Consider the following 20215-nt stretch of genomic DNA (forward strand, 5'->3'; position numbering starts at 1 on the left):
AGATGCTTAACCACTTAACCAACGGAGGCACCCAGACGCCCCTGGAAAGGGTTTTGAATACATCGAAGGGATAGATAGACACTTCTACATTCATATATATATATATATATATATATTTTTAAAGCTCAGTATGATGGTGCCCTCACCCCTGAATCGACATGACTTTCCAGGTCCTGCACCCACACATATCTAACCGGAAACCATCCGGCTTCCAGTTCTTGGGTGAGACAATTTCTGGGACGCAGTTTGGGGGTCTAGCCTGCGGCCGGGGAGGAGCCGTGTCATTTAGCACGAGGGCTGGAGGCTGGGGCAAGTCTCAGACGAGGAAGGGTCGGTGCGGCAAACACCCCTCTCCATCTCCCGGGGCCTCCCCTGGAACTGTTGACTGAAACAAATGTTTTGGGCTTCCTTACATAAAACATTTGCCAAAATAAATGCAGTCCTCGGCCTGCTCTTCCAACAAAGCCAGGATTGGAAGGGGCTGCTTATCTGAGCCACTGGGGCTCAGCCCCTGCCCTTGGAATCCCCTGGACTTCGAGCCCCAGCCCCAGTGATGGTGGTGATGATGGTGGTGATGATGATAATGATGGTGATGGTAACGATGGCAATGAGGATGGTGGTGATGATGGTGGTGATGATGGTAACGATGATGGTGATGATGGTGATGACGGTGACAGTGATGATGATGGTGGTGATGATGGTGATGACGGTGACAGTGATGATGATGGTGGTGATGATGGTGATGACGGTGACAGTGATGATGATGGTGGTGATGATGGTGATGACGGTGACAGTGATGATGGGGATAGTGATGATGCTGATTCAATAGTATTCCTCCTCCCTCACCCACCCATCACCTCTGATCCCACAGGGAAGTTGTGAAGGTCTACATTATAACAATAGAAATGTACTTCATGGGGCATCTGGGTGGCTCAGTTGGCTGAGTGTCCAACTCTTGATTTTGGCTCAGGTCTTGATCTCAGGGTTGTGAGTTGAAGCCCTGCCTTGGGCTCCAGGCAGGGCGTGGAGCCTACTTAAAAAAAAAGAAATATATTTCATGTAAGGAGATGAAAAGGTATTCTTTTTAAGCAGAAATATCTATCTTTAAGGAAAATACCAAGCTGACTGAGGTAGGTGAGATTCCGAAGTCAGTTGTCAGGAGTCAGCATATTAGTAAAGAACTCCTTTCCCGTGAACAAGGCAGAGGATTTTGTTTTTCTTTCTTCTTTGAAGGAGGAGGACAGAGACGTGGAGAGGAGAGAGTGGCAGGGTTGAGAAGAGCCAAGAAGAGTGAGAAGGCTGGGTCGAGTCAGGGAAGGCCACTGAGGTTCCACAGAGGTGGACACCCTGAGCAGCAGGACACTTACCGTCCTGAGGGAAGTCATTTGTATTTTTACATTGTGAGCCCCTTATTCATCTCCCTCTCTGAGATTTCCGTGTAGTCTACGGATTTCAGAATGTGTCATCCTTCAAGTGGTAAGGGGTTTCCTGAAAGTCACAGAGGGAAGTGTACATAGAGGAATTGGAGACAAAGAAGCTGCAGAAATCTTGGGGGGGATGCTTTGGATTTCCACAGGCCATGGTTTGGGGGGTCTTCTAAGGGGAAGCCCTGTGTGACTTCAAGGTTGCGCTGACATTTCAGTAGCCTTGACGCACTGAGGTAAGACCCACCCACACACAGGAAAGGGGAGAGAATCTAGTTCCCTCGTAGTTACTATAACAGCCCACAAACACTCAAGGGTGTAATTATCCAATGTCCTTAGATACAGAATTTGCTTTCCTGATATGGGAACCAGGCTTTTCCGAGGATGCATTTATTTCATCAAATTTTATCTCAAAATATCTGGGGAGAACATTTGGTTCTTATAGTAAAGAACAATTGCGAAATGGTCACCTCGTCAAGTCCACATACTAGATTGAAGGCCACATCCATAAAGAGAAGAGACGAAGTCTGTTCTTTTTTGTTCAAATTCCGTACTCCAGGGGCGCCTGGGTGGCTCAGTTGGTTAAGCAGCTGCCTTGGGCTCAGGTCACGATCTCAGGGTCCTGGGATCAAGCTCCACGTGTCCCCTCACGGCCTGCTAATGCACTCTCGTGCTCTCGCTCTCTCTCAAATAAATAAATAAAATCTTTAAAAAAAATTCCACACTCCACGTCTGGCCCAGTTATCTAGGTAATGGCAGGTGGTGCCCTGGGTGATCTCACTCTTCCACTTCATGTGTCTGCTTACAAATGTGTCACCTTTCATATATAGGGATAATGTCACTGGCTCAGCCTTGATGGAACCGAGCGCCCCCTTACTCTTCCAACCCTAGGGCTTGGCTGGCGCTGCTCCACTGTTCCTGGCTGCATGGTCAGCAGGTGTGTGCAGCAGGGCTGCGGGCTGTAGATGTGAGCAAGAGGTCTCATGGGCTGGGGCCTCTTGGCACTGTGCTCGCTCCTACCTGACCTTTCACTGTCCATCCCTCAGAAACACCACAGCCATCTGTTTTCTCCTATCTCGCGTCACTGCATCCCACATTTTCCTGGGAGAGTTTCCAGGAGTCTGAGCTCGCAGAGCTCGTCATTAGCTCTGTGGCTTCAAAAACAGACGCACTGCTGGGACTCATGTCAGGAGAACCGTATGTGCTGGGGGGTGTTTGGGGCAAGAGGTGCAAACTGGCCAACACGGAGAGGATTTCAGGACAGCCGTGTTGCAGTTATCGAGCACTGGCTTTGTGTCGGGTGCAGTCTAGGGCCCTACATGCCTGTCTCATTGCTCGTCACAGTGACGACAGGTAGGAAAGTACTCCCGTGCTCCAACGGGACATGAGGCAGAGAGAGGGGCCATAAGGTACTCAAGGCCACTTTGCTAATTCTGTCAAGGCTGCGTGACCCCAAACCTTATGCCCTTAATTGTACTATCCCCTCTTCTGGATTTGGGGGTGCCAAATCTTCTTTCACTTCCTTAAAATCCTGGAAGGGAGGGGGTTCCCACACCCCATTGTTTTATAATGTGAGCTCTTCTTAACACTGGGGACCCCAGGTCTCTTGTTCTGGGTACCTGGGTTAGGACAAGCTGGCATGAGAAACTGCTCCTGCTTGGGGTTGGGAAATGCGGACAGGGCTCCAGCCTCTGGCCAGTTTGGAAGAGCTCCTGGTCCCGGAGAGCCTTTATGAGGTGTGCCCTTGACCCTCCCCAGGACCCTGGTGGGGTAGCGAATAGAAATACAAATGACCAGTTAAATAATTTATAGTGTAAGTATCCCTATGCAATATTTGGGATATACTTATAATCAAGAATTGTTCTTTATCCAAGATTCAGATTCGACTGGGTGACCAGTATTTCATCTGGCAACCCTAGACCCAGGGTCCCCCAGAGCTAGCCCAAGCAGCAGTGGATGGTGACAGGTGTCTGAAAACTCCAATCTCTAAGCCAGGCCTGAGGCTCTCCCTGAGGCTGCCCAGATCTTCCCTGGTGGTCTGGTCAGAGCTGTGCAGACAGCACCCCTAGAAGGTATCGTTGCGGAGCCTGAGAACTGGGGGGCTGAGGAAGGGCCTCCTGGTGTTGTGAGAATGGAGGGGTTTAAGGCAAAATAAAAGGGGAGGCAAAGACAGGAAGCCAGGGATTTCATTCGCGAGGGCTACCACACTGTGTGGCTTAGCCATCAGAAATGTATTTTCTCACAATTTTGCAGTCTGACAGTCCAAGGTCAAAGTGTCGGCATGTTTGATTTCTTCTGAGACCTTCTTCCTTGGCTCGTAGATTGGCCAGCTTGCCCTGTGTCTTCCCATGGTCTTCCCTCCGTGTCGGTGTCCTATTCTTATAAGGACACCAGCCATATTGGATTAGGGTCACCCTCAGGACCTTGTTGTAACTTAATTACCTCCTTGGGCTCCATCTTCCCATTCTGAGCTTCTAGGGGTTAGAACTTCAACATAGCCCTTTTCAGGGAACACAACCTAGTCCATAACAGCCAGAAAAAGATTCAGGAAGCACGTGAATTGGTCTGTGCAGGTGAACCGCTCGGTCATGGTGCCCGGGGGGCATCCACATAGGCCACCTAAGGCTTGAACGACAGCTGCACGGAGTCTTGACAGAATCCTCGGTAATCGTCTCAGAACAGGAGGGCACGAGGAAGATGTGAGGAGCCTCCAGAACACATCCCACTTGCTCTGAGCTACCCGGGAGGCTGTTCCTAGACAGTTCCACATCACCTCTCAGCTGCTGCTGATGCGTGAGGCTGTCCGCCCTGGCCTCCCCCCACGTAGGGCACAGACACAAGCTGGACACTAGCTGCCGCAGCCTCAGCAACAGGGTGTCCCACCGCTGGTGCTCAAGTCCCCAGATCCCTTTCCTTTCAGGGTCGCCCTGAGCCCCCGCTGTCCGCAGGGAGCTTCCTTTCACTGTCCATGAAAATAATCGTCTGACCAGGGGCTTGTTTCTTTAGCCGCGTCTGTCAGTCACGATTGACCTTGGGCTTGACTTTCCCGCACGGGAGGCAGGAAGCACACACAGCCCGAAGGAAAGGAGGAGGCACCCCTGGAAAACCGGGGAAGAAACAAATAAAACAAACCAGTTCTGAAAGGGGAATGGCTGCTGGGGGTGGGCTGTGTGCGGTCACTCGGAGGGGAGGGAGCAAAGGCCGCTTTTAGGGTACGCTCAGGGGCTATGGGGACCAAAGGCTTCTGCCCGGATGACTGTGAATTTATAAAGTTGCTAGAAATAAGCCCAGGACAGCTGGGGGGTTTTCCTCCTGTTTCTGCACCCAGAGTCTACACAAACACTAAATGCTGACCCTTACCTACTGGCCGTGGACAGTTGGGACGACGGAGGTACTAGAAGAAGGGACGCTGAACTGCTGAGATGAGTAGGTGGGTCATTTCATATCCTGGGGCTCAAAGAATCTGGGGTTCAAATCATTTTCCTTCACTTACAAGCTACGTTATCCCAGATCACGGGTTTTTACCTCTTTAGGCTTTAGTTTTCTCAATCAGCACAACGGGAACATTCACTTGGGAAACACTTCCCTTGAGTTGTCGTTTGGACTGCATAATAATAATTTACTCATGCGCACTTACCATGCGCCCAGTGTATACTAAATGCTTTATATATGTTATCTCGTTTAATTCAGACAACGCCCTCCCAGAGGTAGGATTGCTATTACCTCAATTTTACAGATGGGTAAGGCGAGGCACTGAGAGGTTAAGTAACTTGCCCAGAGTTAAAGCTGGTAAATGTTGGAGCCAGAATTCAAACTCAGGCAGATTTATTTCAGAGCTTGCTCCGTTGTTGGTGGGCTACCAAACCAACAACAACATAAACACAAAAACAACCAACCAAAAAAAACCCCAAAACAACAAAATGAGAAAAATATACAGAAAGTTAGGCGGAGTGCTTAGTACAGAATGAGCACAATAGGGGCTAACTATTGTTATTTTAACGTCTCCTTACTTGGATAGGAGAAACTGACAGTTGCAGAAAATTATATAGAGAAACAGGAAAAAGATGTTTTCTTTTCCCTTTTTTTTTTTTTTAAAGATTTTATTTATTTATTTGAGAGAGAGAGAGAGTACACAGGCAGGGGGAACAGGAGAGGGAGAAGCAGGCTCCCCGCTGAGCAGGGAACCCCACGCGGGGTTGGGGGTCTTCACCCAGGAATCTGGGATCACGACTTGAGCAGAAGGCAGACGCCTAACCGACTGAGCCACCCAGGCGCCCCAAAAGATGTTCTCTCTGTTGTATTTGTGTTTTTCGATTTTTCCACAAAAATCTTATGTTTGCAATCAGAAAAAAATACTGAAAAAAATCAATCATCCCACAAGGAAGAGGTCAGATGAAGAACATCAGATTTTGAGGTCTTTCCTCAAACTCTGGTTCCCTGCTGGTGGAAAATTACAGACCCTGAAACCAGTCCCCCCAGACGACCAGCCTCCAGGGCCACACAGGCTTGGGGCTAACCCCCAAGCTGGGGGTCGTGCACATACTTAATGTGGGAGTCAAGGGGGGGACGGACGGACCCCCGGCGCGTCCTAGATCCCTTCCTGCCCGTCCGAGGCCAGTCAGGGGATCAGCCAACCGAGACCCCGGCCGACTGACCCCCTTCGCGGCCCGAGGGCCCCCCGTGGGCCAGCGGCTCGACCTCGGGCGCCGAGGCGCGAGGCCGGCCGCGCGGGGGCGCATTGTGGGGTCAGCGTTCGGGTCTCCCCGGCGACGGAGCCCGAGCGCAGGCCGCGGCGACGCCCGGGAGGCCGCGGGAAGGACCCCTGGGCGGAGAGCGGGCCGGAGCGTGTGCGGAGGCCGCGAGCGAGCGGCGGGGAGCGGCCGGCCGGCATGGCGGACTCGCGGCCCGTGGGCCCCCGACGCGGCGACGTGCAGCCCGGGCTGCCGGAGGGGACGGCGCGCCTGAAGCGCGGGGACGCGGGCGACGGCGGCGCGGGCTGCTGGTGCTGGCGGCGGCTGTTCCGGCGCGGCGCGGCCCGCGGCGGGCGCAGGAAGAGGGCCAAGCACGCGCGCGGCCGGGCGGCCCCGGAGCGCGGCCTGTGGGCGCACCCGCGGCTGCAGAGGCTGCTGCAGCGGCTGGCGGCGTGGAGGCGGCGCTACCTGCGGCGCGCGGAGCGGCCCGAGAGGCTGGAGGAGATCCCGCTGCTGGTGCTGGAGCGCGCGCCGGGCGGAGACTAGGCCGCGGGCGGCCGCCGGGCCCCGGGGACCCCGCCGCCCCCCCCCGAGCTTTGGTTTGGTTTTGTTTGGCAGTGGCAAGGAAGGCAAATAAACCCGACGCCACATGAATGAAAGGCCGCGGCGGGCTCTTTGGGGCGAGGCGCCCGACACCGGCGTCCCCGGACCGCTGCCCCCCCCCCCCCCCCGCTGCAGGGCCTCAGGCCTCGAGGCGGTGGGTACCCCGCTGGAGCCTCGTCCCGTCTAGAGGCCTCGCATCCCCGGGGGCCCTGCACCCTCCCAGCCCCCCGCCCCGGCTCTCCTGGGGGGGCCCCCGCACCCCCCTGCTGCTCTTTCAGGGCGGACACCCCCGGGGACGGGTGAGAGCGGCAGTGGTCATCAGTCTATGCCTTGCCCTTGGGGATTAAAAATAAGTCTGTTTAAGCGGATTGCCGAGCTCTTCACCCCACATCGAAGTGCCCCAACTCCACTTTTATTTTTTGTTTACAGGCATTTGTGAGCTCCCGCAAACCAACATTAGAACAAGGGTTGGGGTTTGCGTGCAGGGAGCTGGAAAACTAGCGTTGGACATAAAAGAGCACAGGCAGAGGAACCCGGGGCACTCCTGGGTGGGTCTTTAATGTCTTCCTGTGCCTCGTCCATAAAAGCCAGCTAATGATCCTCTCCACAGGCTTGTGGGGAGGAAAGGAAAAGATTAGAGGCCGAAGCGCTCCGAGCACATTCTGAAAAGAAAGGGCAAACGCGGTCAGGGTACTTATTAAACTGTTATGCTTGCCTCTTCTGGGGGCTGTTCCCAGACCACTATCCACACCTCCCCCCCCCCCAACTGCCCTTTCAACTAGCAAGCCAGGAACACCCAGCAGTGGGCTTAGAAGCCTAGAAGCTCTCCGCTTGGTGCTGAAGTGGTCGGGGAGCTCCTGATCCCTCCCAGGGGTCTCCCGGTGCCCTTGACATCGAAAGTCAGCCTCTGCGGAAGCGGGTGCCGAGGATCAGAGGGTCACCACCCCGTCCAGTGCACTGCAGTGGGAGATGGGTTGGCAGGCCTGAGACAGGAGGAAAAAAACAGGCATGGGCCAGAAGGCTGGGGACAGGACTCTGTACCTGAGATTAGGCGAATTTTGATCTCCGACTATCCTCTTCATTCCTGCCATCGCCCGGACAGCTTGAATTACTTCGTAGGGAGTGACGGGGATGCGTTTTCCCCGGGAAAGCCATTAAGCGGCAGAGCCAGCCTCCCTGTCTATATGGAAACCAATCCCACCGGCTTATCTCTAGCTGATTAGACCAGGGATCCCACAATGCTTGAATTAAAAGCTATTCTGCAGGAAGCAGCCCAATGAAATCTTCCTCGCTTGGCGAGATTCGAGGTGAGACTAAAAAAGGGGAAACTCGGGCGCCTGGGAGGCTCAGTTGGTGAAGCGTCTGCCTTCAGCTCAGGTTGTGATGCCAGGGTCCTGGGATCGAGCCCCCCCATTGGGCTCCCTGCTCAGTGCAGAGTCTGCTTCTCCCTCTCCCTCTGCCCCTCCACCCCTGCTCGTGCTCTCTCTCTCTCTCTCTCGTTCACTCTAATAAAATCTTTAAAAAATACACAAATTAAAAAAAGAGAAACCCCTTGAAGAATACCAAATCCCTGACTGCTCAGCCACTGGAATGTTGTGCTGTTGCATAACACGTAAGCAATTCCAGCTATGTCACACTTCCTGGGTTTCTTCCAGAAAAGCAAGAGCCAAACTAATGCAAAGCGAATTCGGTCTGACCCATCACCTGGATGTGGCTGTGCCTTTTTGTTCTTGACTGACCGTCCACTGCCTCCACAATACTTGCTCTTCACGAGGCAAAGGAAGCTGGTCTGTGTGTGCTAAGGTCCACTAACACGTCGGCTCTGCGTACAAGCCCGTGTGTAACGTCAGTGTTCCAGCTGGAGAACCACCACGCTGGTGAACGGGCCTCCTCTGTCGTCCTAGTTGGGCTCCTAGGTATCCGCCCAAAGCCCTACGTTTTTGGTAATGCTGCCCGCCTGCGATTGGAGCCTCCTGGCCGTGGGCCATCATGGATCCCTCCCAGGGCAAGAGAAGGGTAGCTTCTACTAGATTTGCTGGGCTGTGGGTAGGTAGCTGCTATCAGAGACCAAATTCAGCAGAAACCGTGGCCTCTGGGCGCACACGCTGCGTCAGGGGGTGGGACGGAGTACCTGCTGGTGGGCACCCCATTGGACAGCCCACCCCCACTGCTGGGGAACTTGACAGTATTTCACGGTGCCTATTTGTACTTCTGATCTTCTGGGGAGGGAGCCCGACCAGCATGTGACTTGTTCCTCCTCTTATATCCATCCCCCTCCGAGCAGGAAGCCAGGAACAAGAAATGCAGCTTTTTGTTAGTTTTGGGTGGTTTTCTGGTGCAACCCCCAACCCTCCGTGTGTCCCCGGAGAAGGACATCAGCCTCCTGAGCAGTCCCACACTCTGAGCTCTGGGCGTTGGCTGCCAGCAGAGAGGGCGGCTCGTGGTGGGACTGGGGTTCAAGGCGGATGACCCACAGTGCCTGGGGTTCTTCTTGGAAATGACGGCTCCAGATGGTGGGGGGGGTTGTACATTTGGGTCACTGATGAGCCCAAGAGGAGGAGCCTCAGCTCTGTGAATAGGTCAATGTGCTCAGTGTTCCAGAAGCTTCACTCTGCCAGGGTGCTCCAAGGAATGCATACAGGGCTAGGCACGCCCGCCGAGGGAGAGCGGGAGGATTTAAGGTGCCCCCCCCCCCGGTCTGATTTACACGGGTAACGGAGATCTTATTCCGTCTGTATACAACATTTTATTTCTGACAACCACTACATGACTCGAATCATTTTTAAAATCATTGTTAATTGTGGTAAAATGTACATAACATTTACCATCTTAACTTTCTAAGTGTACCGCTCAGTGGTACGTTTACGTCACGTTTACGTCATGGTGCAGCCGTCGTCACCATCCATCTCCAGAGCTCTTCCCATTTTGCAAAAGTGAAATTCTGTGCCCATCAAACAATGACTTTCCCTGCCCCCTGTCCCCCAAACCCTGGCAACACTGTTCTGCTCCTTATCTCTATGAATCTATCATATAAATGGAATCATACTGTCCTTTCATGACTGGCTCATTTTTTTTTATTGTGTTAATTTTAATTCTAGTTAGGTAACAAGTGTTAAATTAATTGCAGGCGTTCAATATAGTGATTCAACACTTCCACACAACACCCAGCACTCATCACAATGGATGCTCTCCTTAATCCCCATCGCCTGGCTCACCCATCCCCCCACCCACCTCCCCCTGGTGACCCATCAGTGTGTTCCCTAGAGTTCAGAGTCTGTTTCTTGTTTCTCTCTCTCTTCTCCCCCCCCTTAGCTTGTCAGTTTTGTTTCTTAAATTCCACATATGAGTGAAATCATATGGTATTTGTCTTTCTCTGACTGATTTATATGTCTTAGCATAATACCCTGTAGCTCCATCCATGTCATTGCAAATGGCAAAATTTCATTCTCTTTTATGGCGGAATAATATTCCATTATCGTGTGTATATATATACACACACGATATATATATGTATGTATCATATATGAAACATGTACATCATGATATATATGTGTATATATCTATCTATATATATATAGAGTTATCTCACATCATCTTTATCCATTTATCAATCGATGGACATCTGGGCAGCTTCCATATCTTAGCTATTGTAAATAATGCTGCTATAAACATCGGGGTGCATGTATCCCTTCGAATTGGTGTTCTTGTATTCTTTGGCTAAATATCTAGTAGTGAAATTGTGGGATCATAGGGTAGTTCTACTTTTAACTTTTTGAGGAAACTCCATATTGTTTTCCACAGTGGCTGCTCAGGTTTCCTTCCCACCGACAGTGCGTGAGGATTCCTGTTTCTCCTGTTTCTCCACAGCCTCACCAACACCTGCTGCTGCTTGTGCCGTGGGTGTTAGCCACCGCGACAGGTGTGAGGCGAAAGCTCATTGTAATCTTGATTTGCATTTCCCTGATGGGAAGTGATCACGAGCACCTTTTGAAGTGTCTGTCGGCCATCTGTATGTTTTCTTTGGAGAAATGTCCGTTTCTGTCTTTTAATTGGATTAAAATGAATTTTTAATTGGAGTGTGTGTTTTTGTTGGGTGTTGAGGTTATAAGTTCTTCATGTATTTTGGATACTAACCCTTTATCAGACAGGTCACTTGCAAATCTCTTCTCCTATTCCATAGGTTGCCTTTTAGTTTTGTCGATTACTTCCCTGGCTGTGCAAAAGCTTTTTATTTTGATGTAGTCCCAATAGGTTATTTTTTCTTTTGTTTCCCTTGCCTCAGGAGACATATCTAGAAATGTCGCTATGGCCGATATCCAAGACATTACCGCCTGTGCTCTCTTCTAGGATTTTATGGTTTCCTGTCTCACATTTAGGTCTTTAATCCATTTTGAATTTATTCTTGTGCACGGTGTCAGAAAGTGGTCCAATTTCATTCTTTTGCATGTAGCTGTCCAGTTTTCTCAACATCATTTGTTGAAGAGACTGTCTTTTTCCCACTGGATGTTCTTTCCTGCTTTGTCAAGGACGAATTGGTCATATACTCGTGGGTTTATTTCTGGGTTTTCTGTTCTTTTTCATAGATCTATGTGTCTATTTTTGTGCCATTACCATACTGTTTTGATCACTACAGCTTTGTAATAAAACTCAAAGTCCAGAATTGTGATGTCTCCAGCTTTGCTTTCCTTTTTCAAGGATGCTTGGGCTATTCGGAGTCTCTGTGGTTCCATACCAGTGTTAGGATTGTTTGTCCTAGTTCTGTGAAAAATGCTGTTGGTATTTTGATAGGGATTGCATTAAATCTGTAGATTGGTTTGGGTAGTATAGACATTTTCACAGTATTTGTTCTTCCAATCCATGAGCATGGAATGTCTTTCCAATTTTTGTGTCCTCTTCAGTTCCTTTCATCAGTGTTCTATAGCTTTCAGAGTACAGGTCTTTCAAACCTCTTTGGTTAGGTTCATCCCTACGTATCTTATTATATCGGGTGCACTTGTAAATGGGATTATTGTCTTAATTTTCCCTTCTGTGGCTTCATTACGGTGTAGAGGTACGTTGATTTTGTATCCTGTGACTTCGTCCGTCAGTTCTAGCAGTTTGGGTGGGGTCTTTCAAGTTTTCTATGTAGAGTATCACATCATCTGCAAATAGTGAAAGTTTCCCTTCCTCCTCACTGATTTGTACTAGGAGACTTGAAACCTTGAACTCATCTCCTGGCGGCCTTAGGCCGGGCCCTCGACAAAGCAGCCCTCCCGTGAGTTCCTGTCTGGAAAAGCTCAGGGCTGTCTGAAGAATTTGCTGTTTGTTCTAGCCAGCACCTGGAGACAGGCCCTTGACCTTCCTTTCTTAGAACATTTACTAAAATGGGATTCCAAGTGTGAATTGTTCTTCTGTCCCTTTGAGACGTCTATATAGCTCCGAAACCTGACCCTAGCTTTCTCACGGACCTCACAGCCATTCCTTTGAAATGTAATCATCAGGAGCGTGGGGCTCTGTCTCCCAGACTGTGTGGGAGGATAGACTCCTACTTCCATTAATTGTCAGCTCGCAGACTTAACTGGCCAAATCCCATTTGCACTGGCCAACCCTTTGTTATTTTTCACTTGAGGCACCCCCCCCCCTTAAAAAGCCTAGTCACTTCTGCACAAACAAGAACAGAGGTCAGCTCTTTTCCTACTGTCAGTAGTTACTGAACAAAATGTTTGAATCCTAATGTTTAAATGCTCTAGCTAACGCCCGGCTTTATTTCTTCAACAATGGCCTGAAGTGAGGGCCCAGCTTCATTCTTCGGCGTGTGGAATAACCGGTTTTCCCAGCACGATTTGTTGACTGAATCACGTAAAAAGATCAGGGAGCTTGCCATTCAAAGGACTTTTGGGTAAACACTATTATGAAGTGAGGAATCCTTTCGGAGGCAAATGCCTACTTTTTTTTTAACCGCACATCTTCATACACTAGATTTTAAGGTAATGCTCTGGTTTTGCACAGGCGCTCACAATTTACAGAATGCTTTCCTGTGTAATGTCTCACTTGGCCCTGAGAGGTCAGGAAGTAATGGAGACCCATCTGCTACCTTCCTCCTGCTGCCCCCATTGCTCCGGGGCCCCTGACTCCAGCCAGCAGAGTCCGGGTGTGGTTGCTTAATGGTCTCGTTCTTTGCAGACAGATCTATGGACACTGGGAAGTGATATCGAATTGGACGCAGCAAGCAGGGATTTCATCTCAGAATTGGATTAATAAGTCTGTGCTCCATACTGAATACCTGGAAAGGGCAGTCAGATTTACACACTATTCTGTTTTTCTAGTAGAGCCCTAGACTATGAGTTCTAGTCTCCATGTTCACCCTCAGGGGAGCTGGGGGTGCCAGGAGGTGTGGAAGAATATAAGACTCATTCTTTCACCTGGAAAGGAAATGTGTAGCTGAAGCGGAGATGCTCGTCTCCAAATCGAAAACAGAAGCCTGTCAGCAGCACCGGGAAAGGGAGGAACACAGTCTTTTTAACTTCCGGAGCTGCGAGCTCCTGGGATAGGAATCCAGCTGGGTGCGTCGTCCTTGGCAGTGGCGTTCAGCTCTCAGGGGTACACGCTTGTTTGCCACCGAGTCTTCATTTCTCATGCTGCTTGGTAAAAGTCTCCCACATTTTCTTTTGGAACATTCCCTCCTCCCCAGTCTCAGCCATTAGGTTGGCAAAAGATTGGCCCTACTCCCAGGTCCAGGGGTGGGTTCCAACCGGCTTTCCAGTGGTCCTCAATCCTGGCTGCACACGGATTGACCTGAGCCCTTGAGGTGTGCTCTACCCCTAGAGATTCTGGTTTGATTGTGATGGGTAGGGCCTGGGCACAGGATTTGTTTTTTAAAGATTTTATTTATTTTGAGAGAGAGAGAGCATGAGCGGGGGCGGGGGGCAGAGGGAGAAGGAGAAGCAGACTCCCCACTGAGCAGGGAGCCTGATGCAGGACTCGATCCCAGGACCCTGAGATCATGACCCGAGCCGAAGGCAGACGCTCAACGACTGAGCCCCCCAGGCACCCTGCTTTGTTTTTGCTTTTAATAGAACTACTGAGCAGTTTTAGGCTCACAGCAAAATGAATTGGAAAGTACAGAGTTCGCATATGCGCGCTCTCTGTTCCCACCCCGTACAGCTTCCGCCTCCGCAGCCTCCTCCCCCAGAGTGGGATATTGTTATACTGGCTGACCCTACAGGGACACAGGGTTTTCTCACCCAGAGTTCACAGTTTACATCACGGTTCATTCCTGATGATGTACATCCCGTGGGTTTGGACAGACGGACAACGACACGTGTCCATGAGCCTGGTATCATCCGGAGTAGCCGCATGGTCTTAAAAACTTTCTGATATCCAGGGGCACCTGGAGGGCTCAGTCGGTGAAGCGTCTGCCTTTGGCTCGGTCATGATCCCGGGGTGCTGGGATCGAGCCCCGCATCGGGCTCCCTGCTCAATGGGGGGTCTGCTTCTCCCTCTGCCCCTCACCCCGCTCTCCGATGCTATCTCTGTTGCTATCTCTGTCTCTCTCAAATAAATAAATAAAATCTTAAAAAAACCTTTCTGATATTTAAAAATTTAGAAAACGGTGGGGGGGGGTGGCCTCCTGGCTGGCTCAGTCGGAAGAGCATGCAGCTCTTGATGTCAGGGTCATGAGTTCGAGCTTCCCACTGGGTGTAGAGATTAAATTAAATGTTAAAAAAGAAAAACTTTCTGTGCCCAGCCTATTCATTCCTTCCTCCCCGCAGATTCCTGACAACCGCTGATGTTTTTTTTTACTCTTGCCATAATTTTGGCTTTTCCACAATGTCATATAATTGGAATCATACAGTATCTAGGCTTTCGAGGTTAGTTTCATATGCATTTTTAAAATGTTCATTCTAATATGCAGCCCTATTTGAGAGCCTATCTGAAGCCAACCAGCATATTGAATTTTGTGGCGACTGTTGAATTCGGGGACGGGGAAGTTTCCCCAGTGGGTCTAGTCAAGATAGACCTTCGGACCTTGGGACACAGGCTCTTTTCTGCTGGCAAACGAGGAACCTGTCCCTGCTCCTGGCTACAGTGACATCTCAAGGAGAGGGCCTGCCCGAGGCTGGGGCCAGTCCCGAGGAGGCTGAGCCAAGACCTGGAGATAAGTCGGGCCAGGAGCCTGAGTAGCATAAAGTCGTGCGAAGCCAGATCTAGCCCTAGGCTGTTTTAGATGGATGAGTTAGGATGCTTTTGGCTGCGACAGAGGAAAGTCAAATCAAAGTAGCATACAGATAGGGACATTATCTCCCATTATAAGAAATCCCTAGGGAGACCGGTTCCAGGTCTGGAGATCAAGCAGCTCCGGGGAGCGTCAAAGCCCCAAGTTTGCGCGTGCTCCCGCTCTGCTGTCCACGGTGCAGGGCTCTACCTTCAGGCTACTGGGTGCAAAACGGCCCCGGCCGTCCCCAGGCACCTTCCAGGTGGAACAGCACCGAAAGGAAGAGCACTGCATCTTGCAATCTTCGTAAGACGGAGAAATCCTTCTCCGAATCCCGCCGGCAGCTCTCCTCCCGTCTCAACGGCCAGAAGGTAAACGTACTACCGTTCAAGGCTGGCACTATCCAGCTTTACCTCCAGCCTGGGGACTAAGGTCCACTCTCCAGAGAGTTGAATGTCTGAATAAAACGGGGGCGTTGGGATGCCCAATTCTCTAAGAGAAAACTTCAAAGGAGAAGGGAAGATGAAGGATAAAGAGGTGGTTTTACTGCCCCTCCGTCTCCACCCCTCCTTAAGCCCACGTGCCTGTAAGTATGGCTGGCAGACCCAAGTTAGAATCCCCTGCAGGGCGGGACAGAAATGCAGATTCCTGGGCCCCATCTGGGTCTGCTGACTCAGGCTATTTGGAGGTGATGCCTCTGGGCATCTGCTTTAAACTCCCAGACAATTCTTCGGCCCACGATTTGGGGAGCATGCGGAGGGGTAGGTGTTGAGGGGAAAAGCCTCAGTGCACCACTGGGAGCCACCTCTTCTCTCTCCCAGCCCCACCTCCCGGCTGTGCCAGAGTCCTGCAGACGCCCCTGCGTGTCTGTCCGTCTGTCCTGAGGCTGGACCCAGAGGAGGAAACGGCCTGAGAGGGGGTGGGAACTTGTCCAGCGGTCAGGCCGCCAGCTCCCGGTGCCCCCGCAGACGGCACGCCCCGCGGAGCTCAGGCAGCGAGCGTCCGGCCCTTGGCTGGCCCGGCCCCAGAGTCCAGGTGGGGAGGGAAGCCCGGTGCCGATCAGGAAGCTCTTCCACGCAGGCGTGTCCCGGAAAGTGCCTACAGAGATCTTGAAAGACAAAACAAAAGCGAAAGACCCAACAATCTCCAAGACTCCAGTCATTTGTTCTAATTCCTTTTCTCATTCTGGATCCGTAGGGACTTGGATATTGTGTAAACGTCACACCCCACCACCCACGCACCAGCCGTCGGGGACGGTCACAAACTTAGGGCTGGCTCTTGCTCCAAAGCGCCCTTTGCAAATCAGCACGTGGGAGAGGAAGGGCCGCCTTGACGCGGTGGACCCGGTGGCCGACCTCACAGACCGAGCCGAGATGCCCCAATGACGCGGTGTCTTGAGTCACTGTAAAACAGCGTCGAGCAAGGAGGACGAGCCGGCAACACACACAGGGAGGGGACAGGTGGGCGGAAGGACCAGCCGCCTGAACCCAGGGAGATGCTGTGTTCATCAGGGGACCGATCCGCTTTCTGCTCCCCACCTGGATGCTAACGACCTGGGGGTGCGAGGCTCGAGGGTTATGCCTCGTTAACCTCACGGGGAATCTCATCGTCTCCCTCTCTGCCACAGACGGGGGGGTGATGAGGACAGGGCTGAGGCCACGCAGGGCAGCTAAAGAGACCAAAGATGTTTGAGGTCATGTTCACTGTCCAGGAGAGGCAGGATGCGTTTGGCCATAGCTGACACATCAGGCAGCCTACAGAGCAGCTGGGTGTTGGGGGGGGGGCTCTGGGGGCCTCAGTTGGTTGAGCATCTGACTCCTGATATTGGCTCAAGTCATGATCTCAGGGTTGGGGGATCGAGCCCCGAGTCCAGCTCCGCACTCAGCAGGGAGTCTGCTTGAGATTCTCTCTCCCTCTGCCCCTCCCCCTGCTCATGCTCTCTCTCTCTCTGGAAAAAAAAGAAAAAAAAAAAAAAAGAGCAGCTGGGAGGGACCCTAGCAGGCTAGAGCTACAGTGGTGCCCCCGGTGGGTGACCCTGCCAAGTGTGTTGTTCACTTTCTCTATCTTAGGACGCTCTGCCATCTTTGGGTCTTGCCGGCCCAGGGAGGGATGGCCCTGTGGGGTTCCCTGTACTGCCATCAGGCTCCTGCGTCTGGGGCACTATCCTGCTGGCCCACCCCACCCCAGGGCAGGTACTGGAAAACCCAGATCTTTCTGTAGCCCGGGGCCTGCCTCAGGGACCCAAACTGTCCAGTCCCGGCCCGCACAGCTTGCCCGCCCGCCTTGCCTGCTTCTTTCTGGGAAAACCACACCAGAGCCTCGGCCCCTGCTTTCCCCTGGCTCTTCTTGCGTCCTGGCTGCCCTCGGTGCCCCCCCGGAGCGTGGCTCGCCTGCTTCTGCGGCGAATATACAACCTCCCTTCATGACCGTCACTTCTGCGTCCGCAGGCCCTGCCACGCTGGTTAGAATCAACCCGGGTACCTCGGCAAGCAGTGGCCCACGGAAGGCCCACGGGTATCGAGTGTCTCCTGTGCATTCTGCGTATTGGGTTTTGCATTTTGGTGCCCCGGCTGCTGTATCGTGGGATTCTGGAGTTCAAGGGAACCACATGGTGTATAATGAAGCTTCGGAGCCTCGAGCTCCTCGTGAAGGTTTGGCGCCGACTCGGGCTTTCCCTGCATCGTACCCGCGCCGGCTTGCAGGGGCTCCACTTACTTATCCGTATCGGACACATCTCACAGGTGACTTACTGCCACACTTACCCCTCCTGGGAGCTTTGTCTGCATCTCACGAGCTATTTGGTAACGTCTTCATCATCTGTGCTCAACACGGAGTCTGTTTTCCCATCTAGGTTTCTGGTCCTTTCTAGCAGAACTGCACATTCTGGGGCAGCAAGCATGTCCTTCCGGCTGCAGCGGGAACTCAAGCGAGGTCCAACCCTGGCCCCTGACACCTGAGCGGGCTGAGCTCTGACTCGTCCCAGGCCCCATGGCTCAGCACCTGGCCCAGCAGCGGGTGCAGGCTCCCTGGGGATTGTTGCAGGCTGGTCACTGACCCACACGAGCGTCTGCCTCTCCGGCCGCTGGGGACTCGAGGGGGAGTGCTCACCGAGCTGAGGTGTGTGCAAAGCTGGGGAGGGACAGGTGTTTGAGTCACGCAGGTGGCACCTATCCAGCCAGGGGAGGGCAGTGCTTAGTCTAATGCCTGAGTTTCCAGGGGGTGGAATGTACTAGACCTACCGGGGAATGCTTGGCTCTCATGGAACTTTGGATGAAACGCTTCTTTCAGATTTTGTTCAATCTCCCTTTCTCTAGGTGTCCAACGGGTATCCATGGAGGGCCAGATGAGGGACAAGCCCGAGAGGCAACAGCACTCCCTTTTCACTTGATCTCTAACGACACAGAAGCTCAGTTCCCCAACAAAACGGGTTGCTCTGGCTTTGTCTTTCCTTGGGGTGACTCCTTCCCGCCAGCAGACTCCGGCCAGCCTTTCCCGCAGACGGTCCAGAACTCTCCTCGGATCAGGGCTGGACCCCACGTCACGCATTTAGGAGAAGGAAGCACCAGCATGAGGACCAGAGATGCTCAAGGCCGTAAACTAAGCAGCCATGTCTGCTTTGGCGTCCATGCTCCTGGGGGGCGAAGCTGGGGCTCCGCACAAGGCAGGTGGGCACCGGACTTCGCATCTGTTTCGTGAGCTCCTCTGCGAAACCAGCAACAGAATGTGTCACCGCTGACACGCGGGCCTTCTCACGTGCGTCACCCAGGAGCAGCAGGCCTCAATCTTCCTTATATGTATTAATTTTTTCTTTCACATTAAAAAATGTTTGTTTTAAAAAAAAATGTTTCAGGGGCGCTTGGGTGACTCAGTCAGTTAAGCATCTGCCTTCAGCTCAGGTCATGATCCTGGGGTCCTGGGATCGAGTCCCGTGGTGGGCTCCCTGCTCCCTTCCTGCTTCTCTCTCTCCCTCTGCCCCCTTCCACCCCCCGCTCCTGCTTGTGCTCTCTCTCAAATAAATAAATAAAATCTTTAAATAAATAAATAAATAAAATGTCCTAAGTCTTAATAAAAAAAATTAAATTAAAAAAACCAAAAAACAGGGGCACCTGGGTGGCTCGTTGGTTAAGGGCCCAACTCTTGATTTCGGCTTAGCCCGTGATCTGAGTGTCGTGAGATGGAGCCCGGCTTCGGGCTCTGTGCTGGGCCTGGAACCTGCTTAGGATTCTCCCTCTCTCTCTGCCTCTGCCCCTCCCCCACCCAACCCCCCACCCCTGCTCGTGCATGCGTGCTCTCTTAAAAAAATGTTTGTTTTACTAAAGTTTATTTCCCCCATTTTATTAATCAAGGACATCTGTTACCAAAGACTTTCAAGGTAACTAGTGTCATCACACTCACCTGATGCAATCTGAATCGAACACGAAGAAAAAATACAGCGCAGTGCAGTCTTACTGCAAATTAATACATGAGTCCGTCACTACTTCGTGGAAGTACTTGGTGACCCCAGTGTCCGAAGCTTTGCTCCAGATCAAATAGCACTGACCGTGCTGGCTGGGAAAATGCGCGAAGCAAAACTCGACAAAAGCCTGACCTGCTTAAGACTTCCTTTGTCTGGGAGGACTGAGCCACAGGCTAAGTGGCTCTTGTTAATTAATATAATTAATTATTAAATATTTGTTTACGTAAATAAATAAGTAAATAAAATGTAATAAGTTACATGGATTTAAACGGAAGACGTAACTGCGGCTTGCAGATGATATAACTGCCCCTGCAGAAAACCCCAAAGACTCCCACAGACATAAGGAGAACTCCCGAGAGAGTTTTGCAGGAACGGTGGATAAAAAGCCTAGCCAGAAAAACCAATTGCAGCCACAGATGGGAAAAAATATTTGCAAAACACACATCTGCTAAAGGACTGTTAGCCAAAACATACGAAGAACTTTACAACTCAACAATAGGAAAACACACAGTCCACTTAAAGAGTGGACAAAAGATCTGAACAGACATCAAATGAAATCTATGGGTGGCAAGTAGCATAGAAAGAGACGCACCACGTGACACGTCGTTAGGAAACTGCGTTTAAGCAGCAGTGAGACACTACTGCTCACGTGTCAGGATTTTCTGGCTCAGGTCTACAGCACAGACCACAGCGAGTGCTGGGGAGGATGTCGAGCGACAGAACTCTCGCTCGTTGCTGGTGGGAATGCAAAATGGCTCAGCTACTTTGGAAGACAGTTCGGCACTTTCTTACAAAGCTACACATAGTCCTACCCTGTGATCCAGCAATCGCACTGCTTAGTAGGAAC

The 20215-nt window shown here is 51.7% G+C and overlaps 1 protein-coding gene across 1 annotated transcript; it reads left to right on the plus strand.

Moving 5' to 3' along the window:
* Nucleotides 1–158: 158 nt before the first annotated feature.
* Nucleotides 159–6827, plus strand: C2H1orf202 (chromosome 2 C1orf202 homolog). The gene is made up of 2 exons (XM_087866122.1): nt 159–222; nt 6114–6827. Exons 1-2 carry the CDS (start codon nt 159–161, stop codon nt 6659–6661), a joined length of 612 nt encoding a protein of 203 aa, XP_087722248.1. The 3' UTR covers nt 6662–6827.
* Nucleotides 6828–20215: the final 13388 nt, after the last annotated feature.

This window comes from Ursus americanus, chromosome 2 (genome assembly GCF_024610735.1).
Source record: "Ursus americanus isolate L20-20 chromosome 2, mUrsAme1.1.p, whole genome shotgun sequence".
Classification (NCBI taxonomy): domain Eukaryota; kingdom Metazoa; phylum Chordata; class Mammalia; order Carnivora; family Ursidae; genus Ursus; species Ursus americanus.

Coding starts and splice junctions, on each gene's coding strand:
- C2H1orf202 (XM_087866122.1), top strand. CDS start 159: ATGACTTTCCAGGTCCTGCACCCACACATATCTAACCGGAAACCATCC. Junction 223..6,113: donor ATCCGGCTTCCAGTTCTTGG/GTGAGACAATTT, acceptor CCCGTGGGCCAG/CGGCTCGACCTCGGGCGCCG.